Source organism: Pseudophryne corroboree, chromosome 11, assembly GCF_028390025.1.
Source record: "Pseudophryne corroboree isolate aPseCor3 chromosome 11, aPseCor3.hap2, whole genome shotgun sequence".
Lineage (NCBI taxonomy): Eukaryota > Metazoa > Chordata > Amphibia > Anura > Myobatrachidae > Pseudophryne > Pseudophryne corroboree.
Window position 1 is genome coordinate 70,596,297 of NC_086454.1, and position 18,191 is coordinate 70,614,487.

Sequence of the window (18,191 nt, forward strand, 5' to 3'; positions counted from 1 at the left end):
AGCTGCTGCGTATAATTTTATGGAATGCACTTGATAAAGGTTACTGGTTGCCATGGGCAATTTCTCCACTCTTTTCACTGCCTCATATGGGTTTAGTATGAAATACCGACAGTAGGGATGACGGCAGTCACATGACTAACTGGGGCATCCCAACACACAGAGGTACGTATTTTACCCCTCTCCTGCCCCCTACCCTAACCCTTGGGTGGTGGCGGCTCGGACTAACCGTCGGAGGGTGGCAGCTACAGCTAACCGCCCTGCTAGTGCCTAACCCAGATACTCACCTATGGCATTCTGGCGGTCCCCGTTATAGCCCTGGTCTCTACAATGGACAACTACAACGTAGGTTATGTATAGCAAGTTTGAAACCTAGTTACTGCTCTGGAGTATAAGTGGGGGTCTGGGCACCTGTATCCTCCTGCACTTAATTATGGTTCAAAATACTCTATTTCAATACTTCCCCTGTAAAAACAATCCTTTTAAAGACTAATATGGCAGGACCTACACCTTGTAAGAGGGTTACAAAAACATGGGGGCAATGTTTAAAAGTAGAGTGAAAATAGAAGTAAATATCAGGAGACTTTTTTGTTCTTTCAGGAAATAAAATAGTCCCAGAGCAACGCTATAGCTCACATTTTCCATGGGGCAAGGGAATGAGAAAGGCCTATTTTTTAAAGTACACAAATTGTGTAATCTTGTGATCACGTATGATATTTAAATAAGAAATTATTAAATAAAAAAATGTATATCCATGCAAATGCACACAGCTGTGAAATCATAATCAGAAAAGAAAGTCGCCATATGCAATTTAATCTATGATGGGAATAGGCGACTGGCACCACCTACGAGTGTTTACCGATCCTATCTGCCACCCCTGTTGGGGTCAAACATAAGTTATCTGCACTTAATTATTTTTTCATACCTTCCCACCTTTGTTTGAATACCTGCTCATGTTGAATTAGGAGCAATATCATTACAGTTACACGGTTTGATAACAACGGCACTATATTTTCATAATAGAACTATTCAGCATTTTCCTTTTTTTTTTTTTTTTTTTTTTACCTTGAAAGAGTACAACAAACCCTCTATTCGTGTGAACTGATAACAGCAATGGGAGCAAGACAGGATAAGGGGAAGGAAACAAATCTAGATACATTTATTCTTTGCAAGTCAAGAGGAACAAATGTCTTTAAGCTTGACTTGAAAAACGGAGCTGTATCAGATGTAAATGTTACAAGGAAGGCTCCAAGAAGTGAATACATTCATAGCTCAGAGTCATTAGAAACCAAGATGTTTAACAAAAAAAAAAAAACCCTCAAACCCACAAGCTTGTTCTAGTCGACAAATAGATTAACTACCTCCATGAATTCTATAAAAATTGCCTCTAAAATAAATTATCAACAGTTACGGGTTATTTTTTTGTTGGGAGCGAATTCACCTACCAGTATATTTTTGGATTGTGGGAGGAAACAGGAGTACCCGGTGGAAACCCACTCAATCACGGGGAAAATATACAAACTCCACACAGTAGAGCCATGGTGAGATTCGAACCCATGATCTCAGTGCTGTGAGGCAGTAATGCTAACCATTATACCATCCATACTGCCCGAAACTACTTTAGAGCCAGTCCCATTACACGCCCATAAGATTGGCGTCTCTGTGCTCCTGAATAGCCATCTCTCAGTCATCGTCCAGGAATGCCCAGCACGTTTCCAATACATTTCTGACACGTGTGTCTATCACAACTGCGGCTCTGAGCGCAAACATAGTGTAACGCATGTGCCGTAGCAGAAAATAGCACACCTCTGAACATGGGCACTGCATGCAACTCATAGGCCCCTAGGTAAGTAGCCATTTTTAAATAGGATATACTGTAAGTGCTGAGAATATTTATTGAACAAATGTAGCGCCTAAGCCAGTTGTTGCTAAATTGTGTTTACTTGTTAAGAGCAAATATTAAACAGGCCTGAACATAACTTTCCATTACATTATAAGACTGACTGGTACCTGCTTACTTTTTGGAAGCCCACAGCAGAGTTCCAAGGGTCAAGTTCTGGAGTTGTGACTTAATTTGCGTCATCATGCAGTAGTGGCGATGGCAACGCAATTCACATTCAATAGCGCCTTCAAGGCACTAAACACTTCAGAAGAAAGTGAAGAAGGCTCCGGTAGGGGCCCCTACTCTGGCGAAAGTCCTGCAGTATTCCCTGAAATTCTGGAGTCTCCCAAGCATTCCAGAAGAGTGCATCAAGACTGTGTTCAATCAACCAACTGTTGATACTAAACTACACTTTACACCTTTGTTTTTTTCCTATTACCTCATTATTGCAATAATGGTTGCTGCCTGCGCTACGTATAATGTTCAAGTTACTATACAATCTAATTAGGCGATTGGCAACCAGATAAACATCAGGACACAGTTACCCTCCAACGTTCTAAAGGACTGCATTTTCCCCCTAGTCTCAGTAACAAGTTACAATAATTTATTTGATTAACAACACATACATCTATACGAGGTAACATATCAGCACATATAACACAAGTGTTACAAGCAAACCAAACTGACAAAGCAGGAGGGAGCTAGAGGCTGTAGGTGAAGGTACAGAGGTCCACTTGTAACCCAACACTGATCTAAGTAGTACATTTAAAGTACATTAAGAAATATGCAGCGATCGTGTGTGTTTCCAAAAGCCCAGCGACCCGTCACACTGATCGAGAGATCATCAGAGGTCTGTACAAGAAGCTAGTCTCTGAGAAAGGATATGACCTACAGAACTCTTACAGAGTACTTGGTTTCATGCAAAGCTTTCTGGCCAATCAGCATTCACCGCTAGGTCGATCAGTTTTAAGTTAAACTTATTTAACCGTCCTGCCTTATATCGGTATTCTCATGACACAACCGATTTTATTCCACAGGAAAACGCTCACATACAAGTTATATTTGACTTTATTATCAAAAGAATGACATCGTACCTTCAAACAAGAAATATTCAACACCCGACCCATCTGAGATTTTGCAAGTAACGTCGTCCAGCGAGAACAAAACTCCCACTACATTCTGAATGCTCCAAAGTTCACAAACAAACCTAGTATCTATTCTGCCCACATCCTGTATCTTTCTAATAGAGCAATTAAGTGTTTTGTTGATGAAACCAATCCTCTCAGCCACAGCCCCTGGAGCAAGAGATCTATCATGTAGGAAGTATGCCTTGACACAATATGCAGGAACACTTTAGTCACACCATCAGCTTTTTAAACCCAGATGGAGAACTATTGGATAGACAGGGTATGTAGGTGTGCTACTTACAGCGCTTCCAGACTGTCCAACCCATCAAAGCAGTGGGGTGCTAAGCTTTTTATTTTATTGTTGTGAAGGTGCCTAGAAAACACATAAAACAAATAGTTTGTGAATAAAAATACATCTTGGATTACATTAGTCAAGAAGAAAAGAAAAAAAATAATATAATTAGGAAAAGTGAATAGGGTAAACCGTAAATATTGTTGTACTAGATTTAAGGCCAATGAACAGGTTTGTGAAAACGAAATTTAAAAAAAAAAAAGAACAAATTTCATTTTAAATGGCCTTCAACATATTAAAATAAACAGAATTACTTATCCGGGGTTCAGCATTGCTTTAAGGTGGCGGGTACCTCAGGTACAACCAATCAGCATTGAAATAACATTTTTAATTTGCATACAATACAATTGTACGTAGCAGCTGATTGGTTGCCATGGGCAACTTCTGCACTGGCTCACTCCTCCACACTTTTCACTGCTTCATGAATAGACCCATTAGTGTCTAAAACGGTCTGGCACTGCTGGCCTCAATGCTGGTGTCAGCAGTTCCAATTTAGCATGGTCGATGCCATACCCTCCACACCAGAGTTGTGTGGTGACAAATATATGCCTGTTCAGAGATCCTTTGCACCAAGTGAACACCGATTACGATGACGGCTATGAAACAGAGCATATGGATTGGAGCAGTCTGACCACAGACTCTGCACAAGGACGAATTTCTGCACTTCGTTCCATGCACTCAACACAGGTTCAATTAAGGCCAACCGGCATCAACTCAGCTCCTAATTGATTAATTGCAGCCTGTTTTCCCCTAAACTGTACTAAAGCAAAATAACCAGTCCTGCTACAGGTTTCAGCTACATTTTTGGTTTGCGCTGTTACTTGTAAAACATGTTAATAAATGCTTTAAAAAAAAAAAAAAAGCCTAGTGTGGATTTAAAAGAAAGAAAGAAAAAAAAAAAAAAAAAAAAAGACTCAGAAGAAACAAAGGTTATCTTAAATATCTTCCAATCGAACATAATTTTCTTTGGCATTTAAATATTACTGGTTGATGTGACATACAAGTTAAAGTTTCCCATTAACTTGAGAAATGATCTTAGAATACTTACAACACAACAAGACTTGAGAGATTTGAGAAGGCATAATCTGGTACGTGAGTGATTTTGTTCAGCGCCAGTGTTAAAGCCTGAAGGGATGGGAGGTTGCCAAGAGGACGGACGGGGACCTCTGTTAAACTGTTGTCATCCAGCCACAGATGTCGAAGCTGCACAAGACCCTCGAAGCTGTCATCTGGCACGGTGACAATATGGTTAGCGTCTAGTCGCCTGGGAGAGAGGGAGATAGAGAAACACCCAATTCATCAAAATAGTTTAGTGTCATGACCAGGAGCAAGTTTACTGAAAGGGAAGAGATAAAATATTTTGAGACTAAAAAAGTTTGACAAGCAAAACAGTAAACCTGGCACAAGAGATGATCTATTACGGTGTGATGGTGAGAGAAAGGGGAAATCTGAACTGCGAAAATATTTCCACTTTGGAATGTGTTTTTTTTTTTTTTTTTACAAATTCTATTAATATAGTCTAACTGAGCTTAAATTCAGGGTCCCAGAGCAATCTAATACTATATATATATATTTATCTCCTATATAATAGCCCTATTCTGTGACCTTGTGATTCATTTGCTAACGCTGGGCGGAGTTACAACACTGGGCGGAGTTAGTCAAATGAGTCACAGAGATCTGGCCAAATCTACAGGAGACTAGGAGCAGAAGCAGATAGCATGGGCATTGGGCATGGCACAGGCAGGGGTGCAGACCTCCCAGCTTTCTGCAGGAGCTTTATCCAGGCAGGAGGGAGGGAAACACACTCGGCGAAAAGGGGGCGTGGCTTCACGGGAGGGCCCCGTTTTCGTCAGTGAGGGAGCATGCCCAGCGCTCTGTGAGCTGCTGGCATGCTCCCAGGGGCTGATTATGAGTCCGGGGGGCCCAGGGCACTTGTGACAGGGGAGCCCTATCTCATTGCTGTGCCAGCTGTGGGTTAGGGGCGTGGCCTAATCGCGACCCGCGTGGCCACGCCCCCTTATGCAAATTTCGATTTTTATTTTTTTGATGGGATTTTGGCCCCTCAGCTAGGGCTAAATCCAGAGGAGGTGGTCGCTCCCCTCTACACACCCGCACAGGGAGAAGAAAGCAGGGAGGCTGCTGCCTCCCTGCAACACCACAGACCTGCCAATATGCAGCAGCGTGTGCTGACTGTAGCACAAATGCTGCCGCTGTTGCTGGCAGGACGGGGGGGGGGAGCTTCTGAGCTGGAACAGAGCTACTCCAGCCGGGGGGCCCCCTAAAACTGTGGGGCCAACGGTACGTATCCCCTGCCCCGCCCCACCTTAATCCGGCTCTGCTGCTGGAACCCCCCCATTAATCCGTACCCCCTGATGCCCCCTCTCCCTCTGTCTCCACTATTCACCGCTGCTCTGCTAAGCAGAACAGCGAGTACAGGAGCTTTCCAACTGCCCCCCCCCCCCCCCCACCGCCGGACACTGCGACCCGCGGGTGGGACAGCGGGACAGACCCCAAAAAATGGGACTGTCCCGCGAAAATCGGGACATTTGGGAGGTATGGGGGTGTGTGAGGGGTATGTCATACAGACAGACGGGCATCGGCTCACTGTGTGCTTGACCCCCCACATCGGCATACTCAGCAGGGTCTCTCTGGTGCGGAGGAGCGTCACTTTCTGGCACACTCCACGCTTCTTAGCTGCAGTTTAGTGGGGCACCTGCCGCTGTGCAGGTTCCGTACTGCCTCTGTTATCTCCAGCCCCAGCAACCCCACCGCTAGCTGCAGCACTGCCACCCGCAGTGAGGTGCACCCAGCTCCTTCACACACTTTAGCTGGCGGGTAGCGCTACAGAAATCCGAGCTGCTTGCAGGCTCTGACCCACTCCTCCCTTCAGCCGCAGTGTCTCCTGGGAGCTAACCAGTCACTCCCAGTCTCCCTTTACCACAGTGCCCGGAAGCCGTGAGGTCCGCGCCACGTGCATGCTATGACCCCCTCCTCCCTCCAGCCGCAGCATCTCCTGGGGGCTAACCAGTCATTTCCAGTCTCACCTTACCACAGTGCCCGGCAGCTGCGCGAGGTCTGCGGTGTGTGACTGAGGAGGGGGGGAGGGATGCGGACGGGCAGAGGAAGCAGGAATCCAGCCTGAGAGAGTCAGCCATGCCAAGTCTCCAGCAGCAGCAGATCCCAACAGGTTGGAGTGGAACAGCAGCAGCCAGCAGCAGTGACTCCGGTAAGACACATCTGTCTGTCACCACTGTTTTGTCCCTAATACCAATCTCTCCCGTGCCCTGTGTTCTGTCATGTCCCTGTCACCCCTGGCCTTGCCCTGCCACCCTTATCCTGGCCCTTTCACCCTTATCCTGTCCCTATCATTTCTGTCCTGGCCCCGTCACCCCTGTCCTGGCCCCGTCACGCCTGTCCTGGCACCATCACCCCTGTTCTGACCCTGTCACCCCTGTCCTGGCCCCGTCAACCCTGTACTGACCCTGTCACCCCTGTCCTGGCCCTGTTACTGCATACCCTCCAACTACCTTTTATGGCATATACAGTACCCGCAGCGCCTCCAGACCTCTCCCCAATGCACCACACCTCCGCACCTTCCCCTCCACCACATGCGGCACTCCACCCCTCCCCCACATGCTGTGCCTCCAGACCCCCTACACCACCCGTGGCTCCCACTCCTCCACCCCTTCACCACCCACAGCACCTCCAGGCCCCTTCCACCATTCACCCCCCTTATATGTCTCCCCCACACCTGCCCCCCTCCACCCGCAGCATCTGCAGACACCCTCCTCCATCAGCGGTCCCCCCCTCACCCACCCCTCCCCCACCAATGGCACCCCCGCACCTGTCCCTCCACCACCTGCAGCACCTCCGGACCTCCTTTCCCATCCGCCGCAACACCCGTACCTGCCCCTACCCTACCCATGGTGCCTGCGGTCCCCTACCCCACCCCCGGCACTCCCGTCCCTTCCCATCCCACAGCACCTCCGGAACCCTTCATCCATCCACAACATCCCCACACCTGCCCCTCTCCCACCCGTGGCACCCCTGCCCCTCCCCCACCTTCAGTGCCTCCGGACCCCTCCCCCATCTGCATCCCCCACTCCTCTGCCCCTCCCCCACGCGCAGCACCTTCCGAACCTTCCCCATCCGGGCCCCACCCCCACTTCTGCCTCCCCTCCACCCGCAGCATCTACAGACACCATCCGCAGTGTCCCCCGCACCCGCTACATTCTGTACATCGTGCCCTGCAGGTGCTGTTCACGCCGTCGCAAGGGGCTGCGCCTCCTTCACCATCGCACGCCCTTTCATTGTGCAATATTTAACCACTAACAAAGGAATGCAGGTAATACTCCATATAATACAAATATTAAACCCCAGAAAGGCATGCAAGGGTTAAGGGGGCGTAGCCCCTTGCGACGGTGTGAAGAGCGCCCGTAGGGCGCGATGAAGCACCTAGTATATATATATATATATATATATATATATATATATATATTTTTTTTTTTTTTTTTGGTAGTGGTGGTGGTAAATGGCGCTGAGTCCTTCTTATAACGACCTATCCTTTCCGTAATGGTAAATTTCCGTGTTCTAGAATACACTCCCCCAATGTTCTATTTCATGGGGTGGCAGCCCTTTTCTCCAGTGGTTAGCTGTTCAAGCCAACCAATTGTAGATCTGGAAAATAAAAGTGAGAATAGGCGCCTCCTAGTGTAATATTTAAATGTATGATATGACCATCACCCTTAGTCTCACCCTGTAAAGTGGAACTATACCGTATATGGTGGAATTCCAACCACCCTTGAAATAGCATAGGGTCACAATCTGAGCAACGTCATCAGTGGTGTTCTATTGGTATTCCTCCTTGTTGTTACTTTTTTTCTTAAAGCGGAAGTGAATTGAAGACTGATGAGCTCTGACGGTAAACCTGGTTTGTTGCTCCCTGAGCCCCTCCTGTGAAGAGCAGGGAGTGTGTGATGGGGGAGGTAGCACAGGGCAGACACAACCAGGAGCAGCTCCAGGTTGTGTCTGCCCTGTGCTACCTCCCCCATCACACACTCCCTGCTCTTCACAGGAGGGGCTCAGGGAGCAACAAACCAGGTTTACCGTCAGAGCTCATCAGTCTTCAATTCACTTCCGCTTTAAGAAAAAAAGTAACAACAAGGAGGAATACCAATAGAACACCACTGATGACGTCGCTCAGATTGTGACCCTATGCTATTTCAAGGGTGGTTGGAATTCCACCATATACGGTATAGTTCCACTTTACAGGGTGAGACTAAGGGTGATGGTCATATCATACATTTAAATATTACACTAGGAGGCGCCTATTCTCACTTTTATTTTCATATATATATATATATATATATATATATATATATATATATATTTTTTTTTTATTTTTTTTTATTTTTTTTTATTTTTTTTTATTCACAAGCACACATGTACATATACACACACGAAGATCCACGAAGTGTGAAGGGGAACTTCACTCTTCATGGATCTTCGCCTATATTAGTGGACCTGCATCGGATAGGCCCATTGGGAGCACCCTGATATTGCTTCTTAATAGATATGAGTGCAGCACCACAATGGCTATATATATATATATATATATATATATATATATATATATATATACACATATACACACATACATACATATATATATATATATATACACACATACATACATATATACATACATACATACATATATATATATATATATATATATATATATATATATATATATATATATATATATAAGATTTTACTCACCGGTAGGTAAATCTATTTCTCGTAGTCCGTAGTGGATGCTGGGTACTCCGTATGGACCATGGGGAATAGCGGCTCCGCAGGAGACTGGGCACAACTAAAGAAAGCTTTAGGACTACCTGGTGTGCACTGGCTCCTCCCTCTATGACCCTCCTCCAGACCTCAGTTAGGATACTGTGCCCGGAAGAGCTGACACAATAAGGAAAGGATTTTGAATCCCGGGTAAGACTCATACCAGCCACACCAATCACACCGTATAACTCGTGATACTATACCCAGTTAACAGTATGAAATATAACTGAGCCTCTCAACAGATGGCTCAACAATAACCCTTTAGTTAAACAATAACTATATACAAGTATTGCAGACAATCCGCACTTGGGACGGGCGCCCAGCATCCACTACGGACTACGAGAAATAGATTTACCGGTGAGTAAAATCTTATTTTCTCTGACGTCCTAGTGGATGCTGGGAACTCCGTAAGGACCATGGGGATTATACCAAAGCTCCCAAACGGGCGGGAGAGTGCGGATGACTCTGCAGCACCGAATGAGCGAACTCTAGGTCCTCCTCAGCCAGGGTATCAAACTTGTAGAATTTAGCAAATGTGTTTGACCCCGACCAAGTAGCTGCTCGGCAAAGTTGTAAAGCCGAGACCCCTCGGGCAGCCGCCCAAGAAGAGCCCACCTTCCTCGTGAAATGGGCTTTTACAGATTTTGGATGCGGCAGTCCAGCCGCAGAATGTGCAAGTTGAATCGTGCTACAGATCCAGCGAGCAATAGTCTGCTTTGAAGCAGGCGCACCCAACTTGTTGGGCGCATGCAGGATAAATAGCGAGGCAGTCTTTCTGACTCCAGCTGTCCTGGAAACATAGATTTTTAGGGCCCGGACTACGTCCAGCAACTTGGAGTCCTCCAAGTCACGAGTAGCCGCAGGCACCACAATAGGCGGGTTCAAATGAAACGCTGAAACAACCTTTGGGAGAAATTGGGGACGAGTCCTCAATTCCGCCCTATCCATATGGAAAATCAGATAAGGGCTTTTACAAGACAAAGCCGCCAATTCTGAGACACGCCTGGCCGAAGCCAAGGCCAACAGCATGACCACTTTCCACGTGAGATATTTTAGTTCTACGGTTTTAAGTGGTTCAAACCAATGCGACTTTAGGAAATCCAACACCACGTTGAGATCCCAAGGTGCCACTGGGGGCACAAAAGGGGGCTGAATATGCAGCACTCCCTTAACAAACGTCTGAACTTCAGGTAGTGAATCCAGTTCTTTTTGTAAGAAAATCGATAGAGCCGAAATCTGAACCTTAATGGAACCCAATTTTAGGCCCAGTCACCCCCGACTGTAGGAAGTGCAGAAATCGACCTAGCTGAAATTCCTCCGTTGGGGCCTTCCTGGCCTCACACCACGCAACATATTTCCGCCATATGCGGTGATAATGGTTTGCGGTCACTTCTTTCCTAGCTTTAATTAGCGTAGGGATAACTTCCTCCGGAATGCCCTGTTCCTTCAGGATCCGGCGTTCAACCGCCATGCCGTCAAACGCAGCCGCGGTAAGTCTTGGAACAGACAGGGCCCCTGCTGCAGCAGGTCCTGTCTGAGCGGCAGAGGCCATGGGTCCTCTGAGATCATTTCTTGAAGTTCTGGGTACCAAGCTCTTCTTGGCCAATCCGGAACAATGAGTATAGTTCTTACTCCTCTCCTTCTTATTATTCTCAGTACCTTGGGTATGAGAGGCAGAGGAGGGAACACATACATCATCGGCCTCATCAAGGATGGGGACGAATCGGCCTATAGACGGGAAGTAGACCGGCTGGCTCAGTGGTGCATCCACAACAACCTTGACCTCAACCCCCTCAAAACTGTTGAGATGATAGTGGACTTCAGGAAGAAGTCATCTAGTGCACCTCCGCTAACGATTGCTGACAGTGTGGTATCGCTAGTGGACTCCTTCAAGTTTCTAGGGACCACAATCTCCAGGGACCTTAAATGGGGGTCCAACACTGACGCCACTGTTGGGAAAGCGCAGCAGAGGTTGTTCTTCCTCAGGCAACTAAGGAAGTTCAACATCCCACAGAAGCTCCTGCTCCTCTTCTACTCCGCGATTGTGGAGTCGGTACTGTGCTCCTCGATACTCGTATGGTACAGCTCCGCCAGCGCGAGGGACATATGCAGGCTCCAAAAGGTGGTCAGAACCGCAGAGAAGATCATCGGGGCCGACCTTCCCTCAGTCCAGGACCTGTACTTGTCCAGAGCTAAAAAGCGGGCAATGAAGATAGTAAAAGACCAGCTACACCCCGGCCACAGCATGTTTAACTTGCTTCCTTCAGGCAGGCGTTACAGGGCTGTCCCCGCCAGATCCACCAGAAGCCTCAAAAGTTTCTTTCCCCAAGCTGTCCGCCTGCTGAACTCCTGAACATTGACTGACTAGACGTACATGTAACTCACTTGTGTCCCTACGGTATACCTATCTGTGTAACTTTACTTGCCCCCACACACACACACACACACACACCTGCTTACCTGTTACCTACTTGGCTGTTGTATAGCAAACCGAAGACAAATTCCTAGTATACGTAAGTATACCTGGCCAATAAAGCTGATTCTGATTCTGATTCTGATACACCGACTGGTACACCCACTGTGTTACCAGAGCGTCCACAGCTATCGCCTGAGGGTCCCTTGACCTGGCGCAATATCTTTTTAGCTTTTTGTTGAGGCGGGACGCCATCATGTCCACCTGTGGCCTTTCCCACCGGTGTACAACCATTTGGAAGACTTCTGGATGAAGTCCCCACTCTCCCGGGTGGAGGTCGTGTCTGCTGAGAAAGTCTGCTTCCCAGTTGTCCACTCCGGGAATGAACACTGCTGACAGTGCTAACACATGATTTTCCGCCCATCGGAGAATCCTTATGGCTTCTGCCATCGCCATCCTGCTTCTTGTGCCGCCCTGATGGTTTACATGGGCGACCGCCGTGATGTTGTCTGACTGGATCAGCACTGGCTGGTGTTGAAGCAGGGGTCTTGCCTGACTTAGGGCATTGTAAATGGCCCTTAGTTCCAGAATATTTATGTGTAGGGAAGTCTCCTGACTTGTCCATAGTCCTTGGAAGTTTCTTCCCTGTGTGACTGCCCCCCAACCTCGAAGGATGGCATCCGTGGTCACCAGGGTCCAGTCCTGTATGCCGAATCTGCGGCCCTCTAGAAGATGAGCACTCTGCAGCCACCACAACAGCGACACCCTGGTCCTTGGAGACAGGGTTATCAGCCGATGCATCTGAAGATGCGATCCGGACCACTTGTCCAACAGATCCCACTGAAAGATCCTTGCATGGAACCTTCCGAATGGAATTGCTTCGTAAGAAGCCACCATCTTTCCCAGGACTCGCGTGCAGTGGTGCACCGACACCTGTTTTGGTTTTAGGAGGTCTCTGACTAGAGATGACAACTCCTTGGCCTTCTCCTCCGGGAGAAACACTTTTTTTCTGTTCTGTGTCCAGAACCATCCCCAGGAACAGTAGACGCGTTGTAGGAACCAGCTGCGACTTTGGAATATTCAGGATCCAGCCGTGCTGTTGTAGCACTTCCCGAGCTAGTGCTACACCGATCAACAACTGTTCCCTGGACCTCGCCTTTATAAGGAGATCGTCCAAGTACGGGATAATTAAAACTCCCTTTCTCCGAAGGAGTATCATCATTTCGGCCATTACCTTGGTAAATACCCGCGGTGCCGTGGACAGACCAAACGGCAACGTCTGGAATTGGTAATGACAGTCCTGTACCACAAATCTGAGGTACTCCTGGTGAGGAGGGTAAATGGGGACATGCAGGTAAGCATCCTTGATGTCCAGTGATACAATGTAATCCCCCTCGTCCAGGCTTGCAATCACCGCCCTGAGCGATTCCATCTTGAACTTGAACCTTCTTATATAAGTGTTCAAGGATTTTAAATTTAAAATGGGTCTCACCGAACCGTCCGGTTTCGGTACTACAAACATTGTGGAATAGTAACCCCGTCCTTGTTGAAGGAGGGGTACCTTGATTATCACGTGCTGAGAATACAGCTTGTGAATCGCCTCCAGCACTGCCTCCCTGTCCGGGGGAGCTGTCGGCAAGGCGGATTTGAGGAAACGGCGAGGGGGGAGACGTCTTGAATTCCAGGTTGTACCCCTGAGATACTACTTGTAGAATCCAGGGATCCACCTGTGAGCTAGCCCACTGGTTGCTGAAGTTCTTGAGACGGGCCCCCACCGTACCTGGCTCCGCCTGTGGAGCCCCAGCGTCATGCGGTGGACTTAGAGGAAGCGGGGGAGGACTTTTGTTCCTGGGAACTGGCTGTATGTTGTAGCTTTTTCCCTCTACCTCTGCCTCTGGACAGAAAGGACGCGCCTCTAACCCGCTTGCCTTTCTGGGGCCGAAAGGACTGTACCTGATAATACGGTGCTTTCTTTGGCTGTGAGGGAACATGGGGTAAAAATGCTGACTTCCCAGCTGTCGCTGTGGAAACGAGGTCCGAGAGACCATCCCCAAACAACTCCTCACCCTTGTAAGGCAATACTTCCATGTGCCTTTTAGAATCTGCATCTCCTGTCCACTGCCGAGTCCACAATCCTCTCCTGGCAGAAATGGACATTGCGTTTTAGATGCCAGCCGGCAAATATCCCTCTGTGCATCTCTCATGTACAAGACAGCGTCTTTAATATGCTCTACGGTTAGCAATATAGTGTCCCTGTCTAGGGTATCAATGTTTTCCGACAGTGAATCTGACCACGCAGCTGCAGCACTGCACATCCATGCTGAAGCAATAGCCGGTCTCAGTATAATACCTGAGTGTGTATATACAGACTTCAGGATAGCCTCCTGCTTTCTATCTGCAGGCTCCTTTAGGGCGGCCGTGTCCGGAGACGGTAGTGCCACCTTTTTTGACAAACGTGTGAGCGCTTTATCCACCCTAGGGGATGTCTCCCAACGTGACCTGTCCTCTGGCGGGAAAGGGTACGCCATTAGTAACTTTTTAGAAATTACCAGTTTCTTATCGGGGGAAGCCCACGCTTCTTCACACACTTCATTTAATTCATCAGATGGGGGAAAAACCACTGGTAGTTTTTCTCCCCAAACATAATACCCTTTTTTGTGGTACCTGGGGTAATATCAGAAATATGCAACACATTTTTCATTGCCGTAATCATGTAACGGGTGGCTCTATTGGAATGTACACTAGTCTCATCATCGTCGACACTGGAGTCAGTATCCGTGTCGACATCTGTGTCTGCCATCTGAGGTAGCGGGCGTTTTAGAGCCCCTGATGGCTTTTGAGACGTCTGGGCAGGCACAGGCTGAGAAGCCGGCTGTCCCACATCTGCTATGTCGTCAAACCTTTTATGTAAGGAGTTGACACTGTCGCGTAATTCCTTCCACATAACCATCCACTCAGGTGTCGACCCCGCAGGGGGTGACATCACATTTATCGGCACCTGCTCCGCCTCCACATAAGCCTCCTCATCAAACATGTCGACACAGCCGTACCGACACACGCACACACACAGGGAATGCTCTGACTGAGGACAGGACCCCACAAAGTCCTTTGGGGAGACAGAGTATGCCAGCACACACCAGAGCGCTATATATAATGTAGGGATTCACACTATTAATATACAGATACTGCGCCTAAATTTAGTGCCCCCCCTCTCTTTTTTACCCTATGAAGTCTGGAAACTGCAGGGGAGAGCCTTGGGAGCGTCCTTCCAGCGGAGCTGTGAGAGGAAATGGTGCTAGTGTGCTGAGGGAGATAGCCCCGCCCCTTTCTCGGCTAACTTCTCCCGCTTTTTTATGGAATATATGGCAGGGGATTTTACACATATATAGTCTTAATGACTATATTATGTGTTATTTTGCCAGTAAGGTACTCTTATTGCAGCCCCAGGGCGCGCCCCCCCCCCCCCCCCCCAGCACCCATCAGTGACCGGAGTGTGTGGTGTGCATGGGGAGCAATGGCGCACAGCTGCAGTGCTGTGCGCTACCTTAATTAAGACCGAAGTCTTCTGCCGCCGATTTTCAGGAACATCTTCTTGCTTCTGGCTTTGCAAGGGGGACGGCGGCGCGGCTTCGGGACCGGACGACCGAGGCTGGGCCTGTGTTCGATCCCTCTGAAGCTAATGGTGTCCAGTAGCCTAAGAAGCCCAAGCTAGCTGCAAGCAGGTAGATCCGCTTCTCTCCCCTAAGTCCCTCGTAGCAGTGAGTCTGTTGCCAGCAGATCTCACTGAAAATAAAAAACCTTAATATAACTTTCTTTTCTAAGAGCTCAGGAGAGCCCCTAGTGTGCATCCAGCTCGGCCGGGCACAAAATTCTAACTGAGGTCTGGAGGAGGGTCATAGAGGGAGGAGCCAGTGCACATCAGGTAGTCCTAAAGCTTTCTTTAGTTGTGCCCAGTCTCCTGCGGAGCCGCTATTCCCCATGGTCCTTACGGAGTTCCCAGCATCCACTAGGACGTCAGAGAAATATACACACACACACACATATATATATATTATATTATATTATATATTTATATACACACACACATATATATATATATATATATATATATATACACATATACATATATATATATATATATATATATACACATATATATACATACATACATACACACACACATATATACATATATATTTATTTATTTTTCCTTTACTTCAGTATATTTATAGTATATTGGAAGGCCTAAACAAAAAAGGGTGCCAGGTCACAGTCCAATTCATAAAACACCGCAAAGTATCCCTTAAGAGCATACAGCAGGAGAACAGCACACCACCATTACATGAAAAAAATCCAAAATAAATAATAGTATAAAAAAAGCCATTATATCAGTTAGGCTATACATATCAACATCATATGGATAACAACATCATCATATCTCCCAGCCTGTTCCAATCCCTCAGGTTGCTCAGGGGCACATTGACTATGCACCCGCTAGTACACAGGAAATCAATAGTCCTACAATACACATGGGCATTTATACCTGGCAAACGAATGGCGAACGCCCAATACACAAAAGTTAAACTTGGGGAGAAAAAAAGAAGACAAACTGCAATAAAATATAACATTTGTATAAAATGGTTATCTATGGGCAAACTATTAATTTACAATTAGTCTGTGATATAAAACTACTTTTCCAGACACTTTCTATTATTCTTTATGTATGCAAGAAAAGAAAAAAATGCAATTATTGTTGGTCAGCCCTCTCTATAAAGACTGGCGATTACTGGGTCAGTCTGCATATTTTCACTGTAAAAGTAAAATTACAAGTTACCACACTGGGGAATTTTGTTTTGCCACAACTTTACGGACCTTAGAACGGTACCATCACCTCTCATCTTCCCTCAATCCTAATTGGATTAACAATTACAAAACGGTTTACGTAGAATGACATGGAATTTAGACTTGTATTGTTCTTCATGCTTATATTATACAATATTTTCTTATCTCTAGTTATGGGTATTTTATGCAAATGATTATTTAATGTTTTTTTTTTTAAGTAAGGTCACATTTGAGAATCAGCTTGGAACTATCCGTGTCAAGTCAATTCATGTGGTTTTACCCTAGTTCCAAAGGACTGTGCACAAAAAGTCTGTAGGCGGGTGCTGCTTCTACCCTATCGAGGTGCAAACAGAATCGTAGTACCATAACGCACAACACGAGTGGCTGCTGTCTAACTGAATATGCCTATTACAGTCAGTATATAGTGAATATACTTGCAGAAAATTAGGATGTATTCTATCCCGCACTGCGCAAGCCCAATGCCTCGGAAAAACGTCCCATTAACACTGGACACTGTTACACACGCCACTGAAGGGTAAAATAGGTAGCGGCATACTTCCCCGACTGTCCTTCATACTTGGGAAAGAGATGCATGACAGATCCACTTTAGGAAATTCGAAGAAATGCAAGGTCAAGCACAGGATCTGCAGGTTTATCTTCAAAATACATTTATTAAAAGTAGTATAAAAAAAATAAAAAGCTAATAGAGAAAGTTGAATTTACACTCTCAGCAATGATGACTTATTAGCATTCGTTTTAAACACAATGCATTTAGATAAGTATATGGGCAAACATTGCACAAGCATTCACCATGTGATATTACTAGGCTGATCTATCTTGTACTCTGGATGGGATGCGGTCAGGATCCCAACAGAATACAGACAGTGGAATCCCAACAGATCCTGATGGTAAGTACTGGGGTTAGAGTTAGACACCAGGGGGTGGGTTAGGCTGATGGGGAGGGGGGTAAGGTTAGGCTGCGGAAGGTTGCAGTTAGGGTTAAACTGTAGGAGGGGAGGATTAAAATACTTACCGGGATCAGTCGAGATTTTGACTGTCAAGATGCCAAAGTCGGCATCCTGACTGTTGGCATCTTGAACCCAACCCCTCTGGATAGGGTGTAAATATTGACACATTTCTCCAACAATTGCATCACGAAAACTATTTTGACCTTCAACCTTGTTAGTCTGCGTGGTCACCGTGCACTGCAATTTTACTGCCCTGTACTGAAGAGTTGTAGCCTAATTACAGGATACGTGATGAAAATGTGGATGTACAGAAACGGACAAAACCCTCGTTGTCAAAATACCAAGTACAGTATTTTCAGTTCGGTGAGCGCAGCGAGCCAAGCAAGGGGCTTTCTAGCGCTCGCCACACTACCGGCAATACTGGTGGCTGGGATCCTGCTGTCGTGATCAAGACAGCCGGGATCCCAGCCATCAGCGAGTCGTATGTATTCCGCGGCACTGTATCAAGAGTTTTATAATAAATAAATATATATAAATATATATATATACACACACACACACACATACATATACACACAATTATTATTTTTATAAGTCTGTATGATTGTGAACAACGGTGTTCACAGACATACGCACCCACCGATGAACTACAGATACATAATTGATGCTAGAACAAACAATATATCTTTCTAGTGTGTACCAGCTTTAGTTAAAAATGAGCACACAGGATCTGAAGCTTCAAAGCTTCCTATTTACCCCA

The 18,191-nt window shown here is 46.6% G+C and overlaps 1 protein-coding gene across 1 annotated transcript in view; it reads right to left on the bottom strand.

The window, feature by feature from the left end:
- LGR4 (leucine rich repeat containing G protein-coupled receptor 4) overlaps positions 1–18,191 on the bottom strand; it is a 172,005-nt gene that overhangs the window by 23,794 nt on the left and 130,020 nt on the right. The window contains exons 5-6 of the mRNA XM_063944411.1: positions 4,407–4,622; positions 3,308–3,379 (exon numbers count right to left, since the gene is read on the bottom strand). Of these exons, the coding sequence (XP_063800481.1) occupies positions 3,308–3,379; positions 4,407–4,622 (288 nt within the window). The remainder of the gene's footprint in view (positions 1–3,307; positions 3,380–4,406; positions 4,623–18,191) is intronic.